The sequence below is a fragment of the Rhinolophus hipposideros genome, assembly GCF_964194185.1.
Source record: "Rhinolophus hipposideros genome assembly, chromosome: 5".
Lineage (NCBI taxonomy): Eukaryota > Metazoa > Chordata > Mammalia > Chiroptera > Rhinolophidae > Rhinolophus > Rhinolophus hipposideros.
The window spans coordinates 50,978,309-51,002,114 of NC_138051.1; the positions used below are offsets into that span (position 1 = coordinate 50,978,309).

Consider the following 23,806-nt stretch of genomic DNA (forward strand, 5'->3'; position numbering starts at 1 on the left):
GGATAAAGAAGTCAAAAACTGTAAGCTGCAAGGGGATTATATGATTATTTCATTTGCCTATGAAAATTCTCCACTTGCCACTCTTAATATGGATAATTATAAGTTGGCTTTCAGATTCCAGACAAATGCTTCTCCCTCAGGTCCTTTCTTGTCAATGACATCATTCCAGAGAAGAAACTAAGAGATACTCCAAAAGCCACAGGATTGGTTCCCCTCCGAGTGAATGTAAGCCTCTCTAGACGGAGAAATATCAAATGTAGGCTCTGTCACAAAAATTCAGCTGAAACTTGCTCTATGCACACTGCTGTAAGCTACTTCACTGTTGTGAATTTTCCTAACAGCAAAACACTTCACAGGGCCTCCTTCCACCTCATCCTCTTTGCCAAATTCTCCCTTCTCTCCCTCTTTTGCCCCATTGAATAGCTGCGTCTTTGAAGATGACATATTGAGTTTTTACTGTTCTTCTTGTGAAGGTGAAGAATTTCCTATGTTAAAGCTACAATGAGAAAACTCTATACACCTATTAGAATGGCTAAAATTAATGACCATAGCAAATGTTGGCGAGGGTGTGAAGTTGTTAGAAGTCTTTCTTATACGTTGCTGGTAGGTATGTAAGTTGGTACACCCACTTTGGAAAGCAATTTAGTAGTTTCTAACCTAATATGATCCAGCAATTGCATTCCTAGGTATTTAACCAAGAGAAAAGGAAACACACACACACACACACACACACACACACACACACAGAGACTTGCACATGAAATGTTCATAGACGCTTTGATTTATAGTAGTCCCAAACTGGAAACAACCTAAATGCCCTAAATGTCCATCGACAGGTAAGTGGGTAAACAAACTGTGATATACTCGTAACCATAAAACGGAATTCTACTCAGCAATAAAAAGAAATGAAGAAATGAATTGATATATGCAATAACATGAATAGATCTTAAAATAATTGTATAAGTAAAATAACTGAATAAATTAATTAAATTTTAAAATAATTAGAGCCTAAAGGGGAAAGAGAACAAGTGAAGAGGAAAAAAAGAAAGAAAAGGTGGTGAAAATAAAAACAGAAGATCAGAGGCCAACAAAAGAAAAGATGTCAGAACTAAAATGAGGCAACATTTGAGATTATAAATCTACATAAGAATAAAGCATTATAATCACTATAGATGTTGACCCGTCCTCATTTATATGCACAGAAGTGCATAGAACAAAATCATTGAACTAAGGACTCACTGAGTGGGTAAGGGAAACGAGGTCATTTCCACAGAAGAAATGGCATATGCAAAGTCACAAAGCTGTGAAAAGTGCTTTATATTCGGGGGTTTTCAGACAGCCTGGTAAGGCTAGAGCGTAAGCGAAGGTACAAGGGCCAAGTCATAAGTCAATGAGTCTGTTACCTTAAGGAGTCTGGACAGCCAAGTAGAGATATCATCCACGCTGCAGTTAGACACAGAAGTCTGGAGCTCAAAAGAAGGGCTAATTATTATAAGGGAGCTATTTCAAGGAAATATTCTAAATGAAATGTTAGCATTGACTCACTCACTGGATTATTTTTTATTGGTATGTAAAAACATCAAATGGACCAATTAGGTTACTATGGTTGAAAAATCTTCTATACTGATGGTCTTATAGCGAAGAGAGTCAAAGAGGAAAATGGTGGTTAACTTCCATGTTCAGAAACCAATACTTATGAGTAAAATGAACCTTGGAACTGCTTATAGGAATAGTGCTTTTATGCAGATGAGGGCTAAATCAACAGAAAATTCCATGTGGAAAGAAAATCAGACCAGCTCAGCCAGGAGGGTAAAAATTATCTACGAATTCATTAGCTGAGTCCCTGCGTTCCCTTGAACAACTTCTGCACATAATGGTCCTGGGTGCATAGTGAGGTTTGTGCGATGGCACTAGAGCTGTGCTAAACTTAGAAATCCTCTGGGGTACAGACCTGGAGCACAGAGGAACTAGAGAAGAGAGGGAGGAATAAGCTCATAAAGAACTCCATTCTATTTCACATGCTGGGTGAACCTGAATTGCTTTATTTGGAAAATAAGGAGTGATTTAAAGACACCTTTACCAATGTCTGGCAGTAGGAAATCAAAACGATTATTAGATGAAAGAGGAATCTTAGTTCTAAGATGAACGAAGTCATCTCTTTTGCAGCTAGCAAGCCTGTTAGTGCGTAGGGCTACTCTAGCACACGAGGAGCAGGAATGAGAGAAAATGTTATTAACTACACACAGACTGAAAAGCAGCAGAGGAGCGGCCATGTTGCTTGTTCATCAGGTGTATGTAGCCCATGGAGATAAGTCTTAGCACTTTACAGTTGCCCTGTGTGAGTTACAGCTTCTATCTGAGAAATATAATCAGAGCAGAACTCTGCTTACAGGGCAATTAGTTCCTAAGTTCAGTCAGCTGTTTTCCCAAATTGCCAATACTGTATAGTTTTGTAGTATGTATGAACTTTTGGAAATATTTGCAAACTTCTAATAAAATACTGGCATTTTTTGTTTGTTTCTTTGTTGAGTAATTCATAGACATCAGGAATGCTCTGGACCATGTCTTTGCTTTGCTAAAGTAATTTTGAGTTAGTCTTTCTTCCTTCAGGTGCTTGAGAGAGAGATTATTGCTGGAATGAACCCACAGACACAGCAGACAATATGAGTGGTACCTGGTATTTTAAACAAACGTTTTATTTTAGCACAGATTAACAAACTCAGACTGTAGTTTTTTTCCTAAACGGACCTAAGAACATACTCTGAAGTATGACCCAACTACTCATATTGTGTATAAACTAGCAATTCTTGAATTAACGAACATAAAAATCACTAGGAGAGCTTATTAAAATGAGCATTCCTGGATCCCATTTCCAAATGTTCTGAAAAGATCTTGGGTGGTGCCCAGGAATCTGCATTTAAACAAGCTCCTCCCCCCTCCACTGTTCTCCCCCATCCCCACTTCACTGTAGGAGAAGCAGTCCTGGAAAACAGTAATAACTACATTACACTTTGCTGCGGAGAAATTTCTCCCTACACCAGAATTCAGTTCTGGCAAACAGGTTGAAGGAGTAGCCCCCACTCTAGGCCATAGCAGAATCATAAGCAAGTGCCTTAATAGGTACCAAGTGTCCTCTTTCAGCACTACTCTCTAAATCGAGTACACTAGTCTCCTTAAAAAAAAAAAAAAAAGGTGTCCGGTGGTTCAGTTGTTTAGAGCACGGTGCTCTTAACAGCAAGGTTGCTGATTAGATCCCCACATGGGCCACTGTGAGCTGCACCCTCCACAACTAGATTGAAAACAACTACTTGACTTGGAGCTGATGGGTCCTGGAAAAGCACATTTAAATAAATAAAAGTTAAAAAAAAAAAAAGATTCAAAATCAGTTTATCCAAGCAAGCACCTGGGCAATCTTCCAAAAAGTGAAATAGAACAGCGAAAACACAAACAAAAAACCAAATATTTATTAGAAGACAAAAATATTTGCAAAATATTTATAAAAGCCATAAAACAAACAAAAGGAAAGTAAAACTGCCAGAGGCGAACAGCAATCAGTTTGACAGACATATTCTTTACAAATGGAAGTTTCAGATTCAACTAATACTTACTGAGTTTTTACAGTGTGCCAAGCAATAGGACTTGAACTTTCAAATACATTGCCTCAATTAATCCACAAATAAACCTATAAGGAGTTATTCATAGCCCCTCTTAATAGATGAAGAAATGAGAGATCAGAAAAACTGAATGATTTGCCAAAGTCACACACAGGAGAGGTAGGATTTCATCCAAGGTCAGCTGAATCCAGCCCCCTTATATTTACACCACACTTTCTCAAGCAGAAATGATTCTATAAATTTCACTTTAAAATAAGCAGAAAACAATGACAGCTAATATTTACTGACACTTTACTAAGAATGAGGCCCTGTGCTAAACACATTAGATATACTAGTTTATTTCATCCTCACAATCTGTGAATTAGATACAATCATCCCTTATCTATTGGCATGAACTCTGAGGGCTGAAAAAAATTAAATAACAACATGTATTGTGAACAACTCTACACAATCATTATAGAGGTTTTAATTACATCTAGTTTTCTGATATGGATCTGACATATTTAATCTTGATTGCTTTTAATATGATTTGAAGACTGTTTGGAATTTCTTATTGAAAAAGTGATGATTTCCCCTAGTATTTTTTAGAGAGGCAAAGTACAGTGTTGTGATACAGCGCTCTTTCAAGTTTTTATTTTAGCTCAGCAATGAGGGATACTATTTTTCCTTTAAGAGTCTCTAAACAAAGAATTGAAAGAAATTAACTCAAGCTGAACTCAAACTCTTAACTTCCTAAATCCATGTAAACTTCTATGAAGAGGTTTTTGTTGATCATTAGACTGATTATATTGATTAACTCTTCAGCTCAATTATTATCTTCGCTTATAATAAGCTACTGGATAGTTTTGTAGATGGAAACTGACTTAGCCTGAAAGTAAGTGAAAGTATTATAGACTGAGGATTAGAAAGGTGATTTATGGGAAATAGGTACAGGGGAAAACCTAACATTTTACTTAATTTCTGCACATTTTTGTGTCCCTTTCACTATTAAATATGTTCACCACACTGGAACTAAGTGTTTAGCAATCAGTGAACATCTGTTGTCGGGCGCTGGCTCCCTCCACCAAGTGTCCAGGGCACTAGGAAGTCAGACACACTAACTCCTCAACACGTCCCATCTGTCGTGACAGGTTCGCAGGGCTGGGTTTGGGGGTTTTTCCCATCTCTATAAAGGCTTTTCACTTCCGGAAGAGGATATGCACTGAATCAGTACCACATCTATAGCTCTCGAGTTTGAATGCCTGTTAAAAGTAGACCTGCCTGAAATGACCAAAAAAAAACAAAAAAAACAACAACGAACACTGCATTTGCTATTAAGAGGCAACAGTGAAACCTAATCTCCCATTTTACATTCCAGCCAAATACGTATTGAGGTTTTTGAAAGTGCTGGTCCTTAATATCAGGCATGGGAAATGATTCCTGAGAATTGAACGATACTAGTATTTGTTGATTATCTGCCAATATCAAGCAACACACTACTCACAAGGGTCCCCCAGCTGGGGTTCCTCCAAGTCCTTTTGTACTTTGGTTCCCACACCTCTACAATTTCATTTTCTCCAAAGAGAAAAGGACGATAGACCTACATTTTTCCAGCTGTGAATATTAACAATTGTAGATTAAGATGTAGAATTATCTTTTCCTTAAATATTGTTATCTTTGCATGAATTAGCTTTTCATTTAAGTTTAAATATGTTGAACTAACAATATTTGCTCCTTAATGCCAAATACATTGGAAAACCATGTTGTACAAGAGAATTTTAGTTCTAGCCTTAGAATTAAAGGCGAGAAAGCATGTTGAAACATTTTTAAGTAAAATGGTGTAGAATTAGTCTTCTCTTCCTCCACCCGCCCATACACACGACACTATATTAGCTACATATTCACAGATTACCACCTGGGTTAGATTGAATCGCACAGGTTCTCTAAGGTCTAGCATGGTACTTGACATGTAATAAGAGCTCAATAAATGTTTGTGGAATTGATTTAAGACAGCTTGGGTTTGAAACTTTAAGTCCTATACTAGAGAATGTCAGATGGACGCATAATGTATCAAATGAGATTTAAAGAGGCTAAAGATGCAAATTTAAAGTAAATTTTGAAAAAGGGGGAAAAGTTTGAGTTAGAACAGTGTCTATGACCTTTCAGAATTAGATACTTTTGACCATGGTTTGAACAAAACATGTTCCACTGAGAGATTATCCTTTCTAAGTACGCGTTTTGATATGTGCTTCCTGATTTGTAGCAGCTCCCTCTTCTACGGGATGGTGTAAAGCCCTTAGCTAGAGAGGCAGTGTAGCACTGTAATTTGGAGTATGGGCTCTGGCTATGATTCTCAGACCTACAACTGACTAACATGAGACCATGGACAGGTAAGTTAACCTCTCCCAGCCAAACTCTACTCACCTGCGTAGATGTAGTGAGATGATATAGGCAAAGCACTTAGTAGGTTCCTGGCACACAGTAAGTGCTCAATCAAGGTTGGCTATTAATAATCACAATTTAAAGACTTAAATGTGTTCTTAAAATCATCCATTTTAACAGCTTTGTAATTCACATACCTTAAAAGTCACTTTTGAAGTGTACAATTCAATAGTTTTTGGTATATTCAGAGAGTTGTGCAACCATCACAATGATTATTGCTATCTAATTCTTGAACATTTCAGGAATCCAAAAATAAACTCCATTTCCATTAGCAGTCATTCCCTCATTCTTCCCTCTTTCCAGCCTTGGGAAACCACTAATCTACTTTTTGTCTATGATTTGCTTATTCTGGACATTTCAAATAGGGTGATACAATATATGGCCTTTTATGAGGTTTTTTTTTTTTCTTTTAACATAACATTTTCAAGGTTCATCCATTCTGTAGCATGTATCAGTACTTCATTCAATTTTTATGGCTGAATAATATCCCATTATTTGGATATAGATATATAACAATCTGTCTATCAACTATTATTTTATGGACATCTAGATTGTTTCTACTTTTTGGCAATTAGGAATAATATTTCTTACAAGTTTCTGTGTGGTGTTAAGATTTTCTCAAATGCTTTTTTTGTGTGGATGGAGATGATTATGTGGTTTTGTCCTTTATTTTATCAATATGGAGTATTACGTTGACTGATTTTTGGATGTTAAACCAACATTGCATGCCTGGGATAAATCCCACTTGGTCATTGTGTATAATCCTTTTCATATGTCACTGGATTCTGTTTGCTAGTATTTTTTGTGTCTATAATTTATAAAGGATATTAGTGTATACTTTTCATGTGATGTCTTTGTCTGGAAGGTCTTCTAGACTTTGACCTCAATTTTTTAACCAAGAAATCTCTTCAAAGGCTTGATTTGCAGAATCTTCCTTTCAAGTTCATCTTCCTCCCAACCTTTCTCCCCAAGCCCTCCCCAATCCCCACTCTATTCCACTAGCACTGTCTATACTCTCCAGCCTCTGGTTGTTTACTAATACTGAGCCTTTTCCCCAATTCGCTCTACTTATCCGTATCCTAACAAGACCTGTATCAAACCCCTCTTTCTCTTTAAGCCTTGACAGACCATCCAACCCCCAGAGATCTCTCCCTTCTTGGAATGATGAAGTCATATTACAAACTACTGTGTGTCCCTGAAAATAAGACCTAGCCGGACAATCAGCTCTAATGCGTCTTTTAGAGCAAAAACTAATACAAGACTTGGTATCATATCATATCATATCATATCATATCACATTATATTATAAATTACATTATATAAAACCAGGTCTTATATTAACGTTTGCTCCAAAAGACGCATTAGAGCTGATTGTCCGGCTAGGTCTTATTTTCAGGGAAACATGGCAACATTTGCTTGCTCCTCACAATTTACAAAGCTCATATTGCATTTAATTCTCACAACCCTGAGAAACATATGTGTTTACCATTATTAAGCCAATTTTGCACAGAATTCAGTGACTGGTCCATAATCGTATAGCTACAAAGTAAAAGATAGTAAACCCTAAGCTTTTGGTGGCATTTTAAAGAAGGAAAGTGCTCCATTTGCTACATTACCTCTAGCTCTGAGATTAAACCTCTGTTTCTCAAATTCAGTCTTTCCTCCTTGGTGTTGCTAACAAATATTTATAATGCATGTTGACTACCCATCAGATACTCCTTGAAGTAGAGAGAATGCCTGTGGGATAGATTCCAAAGAGACTCCTATCCCCCACCCAAATCTATATATATTACCAGAAACTGTCATCTTCTGAAACCAAAGCTAAAATAAATAATAATTTAAAAAAATCAACACTAAACTGATAAGCAAATCAGTTCACCCAAGAAGATTAAGAGTTATTTAATGGGCTAAAGTACTTTTTAAATATTCTATACCAAATAAACCGAGGACTTTTCTGAATCCAAATGTCTTTACGGTTGTACTATTCAGTCTTAAAGTATATCAACTGAAGGAAATAAATTTGTAACCTCATTGACTGTAGTATAGCTAGTATGAGGCAATGATAAACTATGAGCACAAGAAATCCACCTAAAACCTAGAGAAAGAAATCAAAGAACAATATCAAAAGTAGTAAAATGATGCAATAGGGACTTCTGCTTCTGGTCATAATGAAGTAGCTGGCCCTGGATTTGCCCTGCCATTGTAAACAACTAGAAAAGTACATGACATTTTTTCTTCAAACTGGACATCAGGCAGTATGGAACTATGATTCTAGATATAAGAGGAACAAAGAAGGGAAGACCTTTCTGCCAAAAGACCTTCTAGAATGCAGCATGGGATGGGGAGACCAAGTAGAATGAAAGTGGTATCACTGTATTGATGAAATAGGTCAGGGTTTTCAGAGGCTGGGGTGACTAAAATGTGAAGGGCTTCGTACCAGAGGGAGAGAATGAGGTCCAGAAATCAGCCTGGGGGTCCCTTGAGTCTTTGGCTGACTGCTAAGCTGGGAATACATAGAACAAGACTATGAAATTAGAATAAGAAAAAATACAAGGTAATCTATATGCGGAATAATTCCCAGAGCTCATATAGGGCTAAGAGACAAACATTGGGTTTCGACTACCCGAGGGGAAAAGACCTTGTTGGACATTAGGAACATTCAGAAGAAACTCCAGAAGAACCTTAATTTAGCAATCCAACTAAATTTTAGTATCTTGGTAAAGATAAACTAGCCCTAACAAAGCTTAAAATTAAGTGTCAAAAAGCTCAAGTTGTACTGTAAGTTACTTAACCACCTGTCACGGAAAAAAGTCCAGCACTCTATAGAATAACAACAAAATCCACATGTCCAATAATGTAATGGTAACAATGTTTAGCATCCTTTCAAAAAGTAACAGACATGAATATATATATATATATATATATATATATATATATATATATATATATATATATATACATATATATATATATATGTATGTATTTCAAGAAAATAACAAAGTTTTCCAAATTTGATGAAAACTATAAACTCACAGATCCAACTATAAAATAAACTCATACGTAGATCCAAGAATTTTCAATGAACATCAGTTAGGAAAAGAAGGAAGGAAAGGAAGGAAGGAAGGAAGGAAAAGAAAAAAGGAACGAAGGAAGGAAAGAAGGAAGGAAGGAAGGAAGGAAGGAAGGAAGGAAGGAAGGAAGGAAGGAAGGAAGGAGGGAGGGAGGGAGGGAGGGAGGGAGGGAGGGAGGGAGGGAGGGAAGGAAAGGAAGGAAGGAAGGAAGGAAGGAAGGAAGGAAGGAAGGAAGGAAGGAAGGAAGGAAGGAAGGAAGGAAAGAAAGAAAGAAAGAAAGAAAGAAAGAAAGAAAGAAAGAAAGAAAGAAAGAAAGAAAGAAAGAAAGAAAGAAAGAAAACTACACAGAGACACATCATAATCAAATTGCTGGAAACCAGTAAAAAGAGACTATCTTAAAAGCAGCCAGAGGAAAAACATTATGTACAGTACAAACAAAGGTAAGAATGACTACTAACTTCTCATTAGAAACACTGCAAGTAAGAAAAAAAAAAACAGAATGACATATTTAAAATGTTGAAAGTAAAAGAAAATAAAAACTGTCAAATCAGAATTCTATATTCAGAAAAAAACATTTATTAAAAGAATGAAAATGCGATAAAGAAATTTTCAGACAAACGAAAGTGACAGAATCCATCACTAACAGACCTGCAGCATAAGAAATGTTATAGTTCTTTCCCCAGAAAGAAAACAATCTCAGAAAAAGAGCTTGGACCTATGCAGAATAAAAGAAAAGGGCCACAAGTGCAAGTGAGTAAGTAAATGTAAACTAATTTTGTTTTCTCATTTTAAAAATATTTCAAAAAACTGGATGAACAAAATAAGTAGCAATGTACTGTGGGGTATATAACATATGTACTAGTAAATTATAGGACAAAAATAGCATTAAAAATAGCATAAATGATGGATGACAAGTGGAAAAATTCTGTTGTACAGTTCCTATTGTATATGAAATAACATATTATTATTTAATGATAGACTGTGGTTAGGATGCACATTGTATTGTAATTATTACAGCAACCGCTTTAAAAAAGAGGTATAACTAATAATCCAAAATAAAATGTAAAATGGGATACTCAATTCATTCAAAAAAAGACAGGAAAAAAAGGGAAAAAGGAACAAAATGCCAGATGGGACAAGTAGAAAACAAAAATTAAGATGGGAGATTTAAACGCAACTGTATCAATCATTCATTAAATATTGAACAAAAATCAAAAAAAGAACACAGAAGAGTACATGTTATATTATTTATTATATTATTCCATTTATATGAAATTCTAGAATTGGCAAAATAAATAAAAAGGATCGGTGGTTGTCTGGGAATGGAAAAATTATGTGTCTTGATTTGGGTTATGGTTACATGAATGTATACACTTGATACTGAAGTGGGCACATTAAACTGTCCTTCAATAAAGTCTTTATAAAAGTTAAAAAAAAATCTTAAATGGCAAAACAGAGATTAGAATGCAAGCAGCCTGGAAACAAGCATTATGTTGTTACTGATTCACTATGCCACTACTTGTGTGGCCTGAACGTGCTCAGTTTTTAGACTGAAATATCTTGGAAGAAAAAGTTAAATGCCTAGAAATTAATTTATCAAGAAATGCCTAATGTTTATATGATGAGATGTGTGACGAACATGACAAAACAAATAAGAGATTTATACCACGTTCCTAGATGAGAAGTCAATCTTGTAAAGAAAGGGCTTACCCTCAATTTAACAGACAGGTAATGTAACACCAATCAAAATTCCAATGAGGGTTTTTGGGAAGAAGGAAAGGTGCTTAGAAAATCGATTTGAAATTTGATCTGAGAGAATAGGTAAGAATAGGCAAGAGGCTTTGGAAAACTAAAAACCGGGGTAATCCTGCCTACCATATTGCAACACATCTTTTTAAAACCTAGTAATTAAAGTGATCTGACACTAGTGAAAGAATAGACAAATAAAATTTTGAGTCCCCAAACAGAAACATGTATATACGAAAATTTTTCACATAATGTTAATGTTACATTCAAATGAGCTACAAAGGGATTGTTTAATAAACGGTGTGGAAGTAACTGAATACTCACATATAGAAAAATAAACTTAGGCTTTGCCTTTCATTATACATGAAAATAAATTCCAGCCAGATTAAAGATTTAAACAAAAACAAAAACCTAAAGGTACTGAAAGAATATGTTAAGGACCATTTGTATAATCTTGAAGGGGTTTCTTTAAAGATGACAGGAAGCCCAAAAGCCATTAAGAGAAAGACGGAAAGGTATGACTACACACAAATTTAAAATTGTGCATGGCAAACAACTCTATTTTTAAAATTTAAGAAACAGAAAACTAACTGGGAATATTTGCAAATTCTACAAGAAACAGAAGATTAACAAACTTAATATATAAAGACATCGTAAAAATGAAACCACCATTCTAATGCATTCTTGGTGATAAAGCAAGTTAAATATAAATATCCTTTTGTTTTGCAATTCCACTTCTAAAACATATCCAATAGAATAATATATATATGTATGTGTGTGTACACACACACACACACACACACACACAAATAAATTTGTCTTGGATCTCCAAGAATGTTTATTTCAGTAGTCTGTGTAATAGGGAAAAATAGCGAAAGAAATCTGGTGTACATTAATGAGAATTAAACTATGATACACTGATGCAAGAGTATTATACTCAACTATTTAAAAAATAGTTTTAAAAACTATTCATTTAAAAAATGAAGGAGACCTATAGGGACTGACATACAACATGTGATGTCTCACTTTACATATTATGATCTCATTTTTATTAAAAAAATACTATACAGTCAAAGCCTCTTAACTGACTCAACCGGGACCATTGGTTGGTTAATGAAAAAAAGGTTAACTCAGGGAAAGATACTTTAAGCACCTAATTTTCGTTTAAAAAACATGTACATGCCAGTCTTTGGATATAAAACCAAGGACTTTTCTTTAATTATGGGTTCACCTGTCCTTTTTGATTAAATCATACCCTTACAATAGCCTTTAAGATTTCTGGTTTCAGTTTTTTAAAAACGTTTGCAAAGCAATCCAGGTGTACACTCTACTTAGATGTACAGTTTCGCCCCAGTCTTTTATAATTGTCTTGCCCACTTCTTGCTGACTGCAATTTGTCTCAGCATCTAGCCTTTGCAAAGCTTTTCAGAGCATTAGACCTAGTTTAAATAGGAACAATGATTCTCTTTCACACTCACATTTTAGTTTACAGATTTCATTAAAATTTCAAAATTACTGTTAACAAGTACACCTAGAATGTTTGGAAACAAACTGGATTAACTCTTCACAAACATAAAACAATAATCTACGAATTAACATTCAGGTGTATTAATCAATCTCATGAAATTTTAAAACGTGAGTCAATTTAACCACGTGCCATTAACTGTTATCAGAGGATATAATCAAGTGCCTGGACCTGTGCTGTCCTGTGAGGGTCACTAACCACACATGGCAACAGAGCACTGGATAAGTTGCTGGTCTGAAGGGTTATGGGCTGTAAATGTACAATACATACCAGAGTTCTTAGACTTCATATTGAGAAGAGAATGCAGAATACTGTGATAATGATTTTTATATTGATCATAAATTGAAATATTTGGGAAATATCAGATTTAAAAAAATATATTATTAAAATTCATTCTCTTTTTTAAACAAAATTAACGTGGCTAATAGCAAATTTTATATTACAAACGTTGCTCTCACTATATTTCTGTAAGGTAGCACTCACTGTTCGAGACCTGCAAACATCCTGTGTTCAACGGCAACGTCATCTGTGAAGTTCTACTTGATCAAGTGAATCAGACTCTCTTTTTTTTTTTATCATCTCTGTTACCCGGATCCAAGACATTTTGTGGTAACATTTTATTAGAAATCTCTCTCGGCAGGGATCAATAAACTGTGGCCCATGAGCCATATTTGGCCCGCTGCCTATTTTAGTATGGCCTGCAAGTGAAGAACAGCTTTTGGGTTTTTAAATGATTGCGGGGAAAAAGTCAAAAGAAGATTAGTATTTTGTGATGTGTAAAAATTATATGAAATTCAAATTTCCGTATCCGTAAATAAAGTTTTCTGGGCCTGTAGCCATGCTCAGCTTATACGTTACCTATGGCTACTCCGTGCTACAAGGGCATAGTCGAGTGGCTGCAACAGAGACTATATTGCTTGCAAAGTCCACACTATTTGCTACCTGGCCTTTTATAGAAAAGGTTTGCTGACCTCTGCTCTGTATCACCCCTGTGACTCATGGGCATAGTAACTTGCCAATTGCATCTACAGGACCTGGTAAAATAACGAGAAAGGAAAGCTGTGTTTCCATTTTAATCTCTACCAGAGATTAGCTTCGATTTCCACCTTCTAAACTTGCTTCTGCCATTGTTCTTAATTTAAGAAGTGCTCAGAACCCCAGCCACTGGGACAGTCTCTTCTGGTACAATTTTTTGCTTGTTTGTTTTTGCCTCTACTATTGTGTTTCTTTAATTTCAAAAGGTAATGGGGTTTTGTTTGTTTTTCTGGGATAGGTTTTACACACATGGCACCACAAAAATGCTCAGATGTCTGTGGCATCAAATAGTGAATGTGCACCTTTACTTAGACACTCGCTGGTGTTCCAGCTATGATACCAATGCCGCCCTTTGAGGCTTGGGTAACATTTTTGGTGTTCTTTTAAGCCCTCTACTCATTTGCAGGACTCCTCCTCAACCCGTGGCTCCCAGGTACCTACCTCAGTAGACCCTGTGAATGCAATCTTGTCTATGCCAATATGAGAAGCTATTGCTGCCCCAGCCGTTGGTCCGTATCCTGGCAAAATATTGATGACTCCTGGTGGAAAGCCAGCCTAACAAAACAGAATTGGAGGAAACGTGGCTTGTGAGAGCTGATGAAGCACATTAAATCAGATATGCTCCAGTAGGTCCCAAGGGCACGGGGAGGGGGAGCAACTCCTGAAGGCGGTTTCTCTTACCTCCTTGATGAGGGCTCCCATGTAGAGCGCGCTGAGTGGTGTTTGCTCTGCTGGTTTAATAACTACTGTATTGCCACAGCACAGAGCTGGAGCAATTTTCCAGGCAAACATCAGCAGGGGGAAGTTCCACTGAAAGGAAAAAAGCTCAAGGTTGATAGGTGGAAAAATATTCCTCCACAACTTTGTTTTCAAGCTGTGACTTCTCAGATTTCTCAGACTAGTCCTCAACATAAATCTTGTCCCACCACAAAGTGGAAATGTTTGGATTTTTAATTACGTCATTAAGAATAGAATAGGACTGACCTTGAAAATCCAAATTACTATATTCCAACTACCCACCAACAGAAATTGCATGGTAAAAAGGGAGTCTTTGTTTTCTCTTCATCTTGTTTTGGTTTTTCATTGTTGTTATTTCGTATGTTTTTAAAACTACACTTTGGTTCCAGTAAGTTCTTGTATATGAAAATTTTTCTTGCAGTTGTGATTTTTACACCAGGAATTTCAGACTGGTATGAAAGTTCTTCAGTGTGGAAGAACTAGAAGAGAAAATTCCAGCTGTGAATTATATTTAAGTCAATGCCTATTTCAAGGTAGCTCCTTTTCTATACATACATGTATGGTCACAAAATACATGATTACAAAAAAATAAAGCACATCTTTATTTTGTGAGTATGCAAAAATTTTAGTGTCTCCTTTCCACTGCAAAATAAGCTAATGGAGACTAAAAAAAAAATATGTGAGTATCTAAATTGGGGGCCAAAAATGACTTAAACTGATTTTAAAAGTATGCTAAGCTTGTATTGTCATAAATGCAGGCATGAGACTATCAGGTGTTGTTGATAATTCATTAAGAAAGAAAACAGAAATCCTGGTCCCCTGGCTTCAGCCTCTGACCACAATGTGTTTCGGCCTGAAGCATCTCAGCTGCCATCCTTGAAAGATTCTCACTGGCCCTGGCAAGCCTGCAAAAATATACAAGTGTCTTGCCTTCACCAAACACCCAATTTCTTTTCCCCTTAGTTGTTTATAAACTTGGGAGTCCACAGTGATGTTTTAATTCCATCTACAGTATATAAATCTTGGTTGCTGTAATTGAGCCGGAGCTGGCTGACAAGCAGCTCTTGTCCTGTCAGTGAAAGCTGCAGCTCTGAGAGTCTGGGAAGGGCAAGAAGAGCAGGTTTGAGTTCCTGCAATTAAGGTGACAGACCTCACCCCTGCTCTGGTCCAAGTAGGGTTCCCCTGGGTGGTTTAGGAGAAGAACTTACCCCAAACCTCTCATTTTCTGTTTTCATTCTCTAGTAAATTTCACAGTAACCTGGAGTTTGTAACCATTAAAAAAAACAAAACATTAATACTTCTCAAAAATCTTTGGCCCCCAAAGCCAAAGATTATCTTGACTCATTCTCCTATATTCTGAAAAGAGAAACCTTCTTGTCTATAGTGTAAGAGTTTAGTTTGAGCCTCCCCTGAAATCCTGGCCAGAACGATTAGCTAGTTTTGTTGGAAGATTCGATGATGTTTTGTATAATGCCAAGGCTGTGTATGAGAGAGAGAGAGAAAAAAAAGACAATGTTTAATGTTCCAGTCCAAACACTAAGCACTACATCTATTTCCCTTTACAAGATACACAACAGCCCGGCATGGTTTCAATTATGACCGTGACGTTAATTGTACTGCTGTGTCTTCTGTAGAGTCTTCTATCTAGATTCTTGTGAAAAGAAACAGTGGGAAAGAATGGGATTAAAAGACCATACAAAATAATACGCCTGCAAAGATGGTGAGTCAAAGTTTTAAAAAATAAACAAGCAAATATAACAAATCATTAATTTTCCATAAGCCGAATAGACATCCATAACCAAGGGCAGGTTATTAATACACTGGACTTGGCTTTGCTTATTTTAATCATGAGAATTCCATGACTCAAGAACTCAACTCCTGGTAACAGAGCTGAAACCCTATTAACCTGTTCAAATAAGCATTTGCAGGGAGGCTGCTAAAGATATGTCAACAACGTGAGCTCAGTTTTTTTTCCCCCAGTAATGGAAAACACACATCGCTGAGGTCCATGTTTTATGTATCTTTAAAAGAACTGGTTCAAATGAAAATAAATACGAGGCGTGAGGAGATACACTCACCGGGATGATCTGTCCACACACTCCAATGGGTTCGTGTCTTGTAAAGGTAAAATAGTCTCCATCTGAAAGAAATGGGTATGGTCACTACAGAGGACTCACACTGGAAGGGAAAATAGTGCAGACGGAGAACTTGGGTGACAGCAAAAACACAGAAATAAAGTTAAAAACACAACCTACTCAACCACGTACAAAAGCTGGTAGAAGAGCTATACTTGGTTTAAGGTATCTCCAGATACAGCTCCCGGCCACCCAGAGTACCAACCTCAACGGCAAAATGCAGGACAAGTTGATGACACTAGAAGCAGTCCTTGGGGAGGGCGGGGATGGGGGGTGGACGAGCTGAAAACCAGAAAATACTGAATACTACATTTTATACTAAATAGTAACATGATACTTATATGCAGAACAGTTATTTGACTTAAACACGGAGGTACCTCAAAAATTTAAATAACTTTCTGAAGTATTAAAAACAAAACGAAGTAAAATGCTATGGGGTAAATTTAAAATGCAAGGGGAGTAAAAGTAAGCTCTATTCATAACTCAATCCAGGAGTCACCATGCACTTCCTGGGCACTGGGCGGGGGACTGGGGAGACATACGCAGGCCTATTTCAAGAAGGCAAAAGTCCACTTCAAAGATGATTCCCTCAAATGAGCCATGGAAATGAGGATGATTTAATAACCTTGTTTTCCTTACAGGAGAAAAAGGCAATTGAAATAATTACCCAGGAAATCCAAACCAAATTCTACTTTAGGAAAATGCCATTATGTTTATCTGAATTATTTTAAATGGCTAATTGAAATAACCAAAGAATGGCTCGTTTTTTAGCATATGGCTTTTCATTTCTGGTACTAGGCAACGTCTTTGTTTTTCCCTCATTGCCAACCCTTTGGCTACTTCACTGATATTTGTTTTCTCTCTCAAAAGCTGTCCTCCTGGGAAAGTGAGGACCCTCTGTTAATACTCATGAAGAGCGTTGCTATTATGGAGAGGGATGAAGGCGAGGACAGGAGGAGGTGTGTGGGTTGGGGGAAGAGAAATGATGGGATTATTTATCATGGTCTCTCAACACATCTGAATCAGTAATATTCATCATTCAGAATTGTTTTAATTAAATTCAAAATTATCCATTTTAAAATAATTAAAGGTCTCTCTCTTTCCCTCTCCTGGACCTCTTCCCAGAATTAACAGCTATCTGTTACTGGTGCATCTTTTCAAAGAACTTTTTTTTCACATACAAGTATATATAGCATCCTTTTATCCGCCATCTCTCTCTCATTTTTTAAAATACAAATGGCATCACATTATTCATAGTCTTTTATGTTTTGTTTTTTTCCCACTTTTTTTTTCATATAAAGCTAACATATTTAACTGCTGAATGTTATTGCACTGGCTCAATAAATAACGGTACTACTTGTAAACTATCCTGAGGGAGATAGATATTGCTTTCAGTTTAGGCTATTATAAATAGTGCTGTAAACACTATCATTTAATATATCTTTGTGTCTCTGTGGAATTTCATAGTAAAGTGTATGCGCACTTCACACTTTGAGAAATACTGTCAAATCACTCTTCAGAAAAGTTACACAATTCATAATTCCAACAATAAGAAGGTATTGTTTCCTACCGTTAAACACTGGGGTTTTTCAAGCATTTTAATTTCAGTCAACCTGACAGGTAGAATATGGCAACCCGTTTTTGTTTGACGATATATAGGTTGAATATCTTTTCATGTTTACTGGCCATTTGCAATTTTTTCCTTCAGGTTTATACCCTTTGTCATTTATCTATTGGGTTATTCATCTTCTCAGTCATTTGAAGAACTCTATACATATTAAGGCAATTAGGACTTTGTTATGAGTCTATGTAAAGTTTTTCCCTAATCTGTTGCTTGTCTCCAAATTTTGTTTTATACAGAGGATACCAAAAGAATGTCTGTACACTTTAAGAAAGGAAAAATCTGTATTAAAATTGTAATAATCAATATATACTGATAACAAAAGATGAATACAAGTCATGTGTATACATTTTTTTGGCACTCCTGATATTTATATTTCTTTAAATGGAAGAAATTGGGAAGTAAGCAGCATTCAGCCAACTGTAGGAAGGAAATTATTTTAGAACATATCTCCATTAAAACAGAAAAAGCAGACAAAATGTGGAAACTGTCCATAGGGTGACAATAAGAAATCTGAGTAATATTTTAAAAATCAAATCAACTATTTTAGTTTTCTATGCAAACAACTCAAGAATTTTCATAGGTATCATTCTTTACAATAGTATAAATTACTACCGTGCTTCAATTTCTAAATCTCTGGACAGGTGTTTTATATATAAATACCTTCATGTTATAGGTTGTTTTTCTCAGATTCTTCTTCCAGGGAAGGTTTTCCATGAGGAGCAACAACCCTGATCAATAGGCTAAAGAATTTCATTTGTGGGTAAGGGGGGTGGGGGTGGGAGATGAGGGTAAGGGGGATCAAATACATGGTGATGGAAGGAGAACTGACTCTGGGTGGTGAACACACAATGGGATTTATAGACGATGTGATACAGAATTGTACACCTGAAATCTATGTAATTTCACTAATAATTGTCACCCCAATAAACTGAAAAAAAAAGAATTTCATTTGTGGGTAAGGGGGGTGGGGGTGGGAGATGAGGGTAAGGGGGATCAAATATATGGTGATGGAAGGAGAACTGACTCTGGGTGGTGAACACACAGTGGGATTTATAGACGATGTAATACAGAATTGTACACCTGAAATCTATGTAATTTCACTAATAATTGTCACCCCAATAAACTAAAAAAAAAAGAATTTCATTTGCAAAGAAATCCTTCTAGGTTGGTATCACAAACCATAGAATCAGTGTTATATCAAGGGGTGCAAATAGAGAAAAATGACAACCCTCTTGTGGACTGCAAAGATGATTCTTTAAGGATTTGGTATGTGGATACAGAGAACTCACATAAACTCCAGTATTTTATTAGGTTGGTGCAAAAGGAATTGCAGTTTAAAAGGTTAAAAATAATTGCAGAAACCTCAATTACTTTTGCACCAACCTAATACGTTATAAAGGAAACACCTTTCCCTCAGGGTGTTGCCTCTCCTTCCCCCTTCACTTAGGCAGAGTAGACTCAAAGGGGCGGCCATGCTAACCCCTCTCCCACTCTCTTCCCCTTCCCCTCCCCTTACCTCTTCCCCTCCCCCTCTTTTACCTAAGATGAGTACTCATATAATGAGTACTGTTCTCTGCCTAGAAGAAAAATTACAACCCATTTTCCCATCTTTTATGTTAATGTTCTCCAAATATGGCAAGATGAATTAAAAGATTGTTCCCTTCATTTCTCTAGCTTTGTGCTATACAAGCACATAGGCTTAATGTAGAGAAAAATCTACACCCAAACACAGGTACTCTGTTTTGGGCTACGATGATCTTAGGCCTTCTTATCAAATATGGGGCATTGCTGAGAGATCTCAGACTCAGCATGAAAGGATGCATTAGATGAGGATACCAGAAAAGTGTTCTGAATACCACATTACGAGTCAAGTTAGACTATGGTGGAGAAAACTAAAGAGATGAGATACCAAAACAGGAATACTAAATTGCATGTATATGACCTTTTATCTCTCAGCCTCTTTTCCATTTCACTGAAGAAAGTAAAAACTACACAGGAACAGATACTGCTCTTAACAGGAGTTTATTTTAACGACCAGAGCCAACTCCTCTGATGTGTTCTTTAACACCTGAGTTTAACTCATGAGGAATATAAAAACTTTATAATTAAATACTTTACTATACGATGAATTTGGTTGAACTATGTATCAAATTTTACTAAATATGTGTAGATTGAGACATTTCTAGGATTATGTTAAGAAAAGTCTTTGTCTCTAGAAATGAGTAACAGAATAAGCCTCTGCTGTATTTGTGAAACACAGCTGAGCCACTGTTCTATGTTCTTTGATGAGGGCTGGTCAAATTACACAGAAGAGATAGCAATTATTTAGTTAATTAGAACAATTTAATTATTTTGATTATTCCTTCAGGGTAAACTTTACTTCTTAAACCAGATTTTATAGTTGCTTGAAAAAAAATTTTGACAGAATTTTTATTCTCATGAGAACATCTGACATTGGCACAGTCTATACATAACTAGACAGTATAATTCGACAATATTGTACAGTCAATAAACTCAGAAAAATCTGTAATGTGCCAGAAATTGGAGATAAATTTTCCAAAAACAGACTTCAAGAACTAGCTCTCGATGATAATACTGAGTATTTCAAAAGTTGTTGCTAATTTTATATACCTGTTCACACTAAAAACGAGTTTATTTAATAGCATTAAAATCTATAACACAATTCAGTGAATGTAAGGCCATCTTCCAATCTCTAATCTGTGTACAGAATTACTTTCCAAGGAGCTAGAAACCCTTCTGATGACTCCAGTATTAAACAATTAGACCAGCTACACTGAACTATTCCATTATGTCCTCTGGCAGATGAGTACGTATTTTGACAATAAACAGACCTCGCTGAACATTTCACAGCTATAATGATAAACTGTGAATGCCTACACAAACACTGAGATTTTACATTAGTATACAGTGGTGCTAACACTAGTCTTTCCAGGAGTCTGCTGGTAGCTTCTCTGAAGTTAGATTCCATGTTCCTGAGCCTGTCAGGAAACTGTCTTAGCTCTACCACTCCTCCGTAATGTGGTCTTGAAAAAAAGGTACTTTACTTCTCTAGATCTCAGTTTCATTGTCTGAAAAGTGAGGAGGTTGGCCTTAGGGATCACAGAGGACTTTTTTAGCCTTAACCTCAGAAAGAGGTTACATGTGAAACCGACTTCATGACCTCCTGTCACCACCAATTCAGCTCCCACTAAGCTATTTGCTCTGTCCACCTGGGTTCTTCTCACTCTCGGCGAACAGTAAGAGTGAGATCTCATCATATGTGTTCTCTGTTGACAACACGAAACCAGATCTAGGGTGTTGGAGGTAAAATCTTAGGATCCTAGTCAAGGTCTGAGCATTTTTGGCCTATTCTTCAGTTTAACGGATAAAATTGAAAGAGGGTAGAAGTGGATAAATAATTAGATATGATGTAGGTAATTTTTAACCTTTGCTACATGCTAATGTATCACAAAGCCATTTTTATGTCAGAATTCAGCTTACAGCATGGACTGTATTTTTTCTGCTTACATATCACAAAATCAGTAAAATCAACAATTGTTATAGAGAAAAATCATATGCAAATCAATTAATCTCCATTTCTCCCTCAGTTAATTGAAAGCAAGCTCTGATACTTCCTCCATCGCAAGGAGTCTACGGACATGAGAGGAGTAGAGGACTTTGATATAGGTTTAAAATAATCAAAATGGGAAAAATAATACTTTCCTTGCAGGGCTGCTATGAGATTAGAGATAACACAATGAGTACAAAGAAAGTATTCAATAAATCATAGTAATGGTCATTATTTATCATCATAATTAAGAGTTGCCATAGTAGAAGGGTCAAGCATAGGGTTTATGGTCAGAAACAATGGCTCCACTGAGTACCATGGCAGGAAATAACAGACAGAGCTGTAAAGGGAACAACATCAGACCCTGTGAATCAAACTGAAACTGCGTGATTCTGTGGTAACATCCAGCCGTGGGCCCTGAGTGAAATGTCATGGACAGGAATGGAGTCAGGAGAAACCTTAAGACCAGGGAATGGCTCAAAAATGGTCATGCCATAACCCTTTTCTCCTCTTCCCAAATATTCTATAGGGAGGCTACCCTACAAGGTGAGGAAGAAAAAGCAGGTACTTGTTCTCTCCAACTGATTCCCCATTATGTAATCAAAGTGCTCTTTCTAAAAAGCAATTTTGATCAAGGCACTTATCTATTTAAAATAATTCAGCGACTCACCATTTCTATGGAATAAAATTTATACCACGGTTTACCCGGGCCAACAGCTTCATTGCCTCCTGTATCTGGTTATACTTTCAGACATATACTCTCCCCCTTGTATGCTTTGCACAGGCTATTACCATCACCTGTGATGGCCCTATCTCCATCTTCACTTACCTACCACCCTTCAGGTATCATCTTGTATATCTCACCTTCTTCTCCAAGAAGCCTTAATATTGGGTAAGATTGCCTCTCCTATGGAGTCCCACTGAACTTCATGCTTCCATATCTGAACAAACCACATTACATTGCAACTATTTGTCTACTTGTTAGTTTTCCTTACTAGTCTATCAACATCTTACTTACTTACCTTTGTAGCCCCCAATGCTTAATGCAGGACCTGAAATATAGCAGGTGCTCAAAAACAAACAAACAAAAATCTGTAGAATGAATAAATATATGAAGAATGACAGAGGGGTTGAAGTTGATGCCTGGTATAGGAAGTGAACAAAGAGCTCTTCCCATTACATGGTAAATTGCCCAGACTTCCTAAATGGGAAGGAGTGAAAGAGAAAAGAGCATACTTCTTCCCGCTCTTTTTGATTCTTACCCTTTAGTGTCAGAGATGCTAAGCTGGATGAACCCTGGAACATGACTCAGTACAACAAAGCAGTCTTATATTTTAAATTAAAAAAAAAGAAAAAACTTTCAGCTTTATCTTTTAGGAGTGACCAGATAGAACTGTGCTTTTCATCTCTATATTTACTCTCTAGGAGCAATGGTTCAGTATTCACTAATTCAGTGTCCACACTAACTTTATAGAACATAACTACCATAAATAATGAGTATCAACTGTATATTAATCTAAAAATCTACAAAGGATTAAAGACTTCATCCGGGTGACTGACCCCTTCCTCTTATTGCTCTGCTCAACTGACCTCCATGAGAAGAGGGTCTATAATGGCTTAGGCAAAAAGAGACCAGGGTTTGAATCTCAGGCCTGCTACTTACTAGCCATGTGACCTTGTTCAAGAACCCTTGCTTTCTCATTTTCATACCTGTAAAATGTATACAATACCTTTTAAAAATCCAATCTGTCTCACAGGATCGCACACAGAATCACCTAGATTCTGTATGTGAAAGAACATTTTACACTCTCAAGTGTTAGATAAAATACATTATTCCTTTATGTTATAATTCTAAACAAAAATTTAAGGTGTTTCATAGGGGGATGCATGTAACACAGTAACAGCCTTCTTCTAGCCCAGATTTCATTGGAAAAAGCCAAGAATGTAGAGACAAAAGTCAAGCAGATGTTAAATTATGGAGTTACAGATGACAAATAAACACAACTGGATTGATTGAACAAATCTGAGAACAAACAATGGGGAATAAATAAGAGGGGAATAAATAAATAATGGGGAAGGAATAAAGAATGACCCCTCTTTTCCTGATCACCCCCTATAGTACTCCGGGTTTAATCCAGCTAGACTCACTAAACTCTGAACTAGCCTAAGGGGTCATGGGCTGAATTCGCAGTAGCCTACAAGCAAGCCTAAACGTCTGTAAAACTGGAACAGAATGGAAAGCTGCCAAGTTCACATTTGCCTCCATCCTTCCCTCATCTGCTTGAGGCACGACAGTGAGAGGTCCTACACCCCAAACCCCAAGCCTCCT

General features: G+C 36.5%; 1 protein-coding gene across 1 annotated transcript in view; it reads right to left on the reverse strand.

Moving 5' to 3' along the window:
- Nucleotides 1-23,806, reverse strand: part of ALDH1A2 (aldehyde dehydrogenase 1 family member A2) — a 90,316-nt gene that overhangs the window by 21,312 nt on the left and 45,198 nt on the right. The window contains exons 6-8 of the mRNA XM_081048444.1: nucleotides 16,229-16,290; nucleotides 14,094-14,222; nucleotides 13,854-13,967 (exon numbers count right to left, since the gene is read on the reverse strand). Coding sequence (XP_080904570.1) covers nucleotides 13,854-13,967; nucleotides 14,094-14,222; nucleotides 16,229-16,290 — 305 coding nt within the window. The remainder of the gene's footprint in view (nucleotides 1-13,853; nucleotides 13,968-14,093; nucleotides 14,223-16,228; nucleotides 16,291-23,806) is intronic.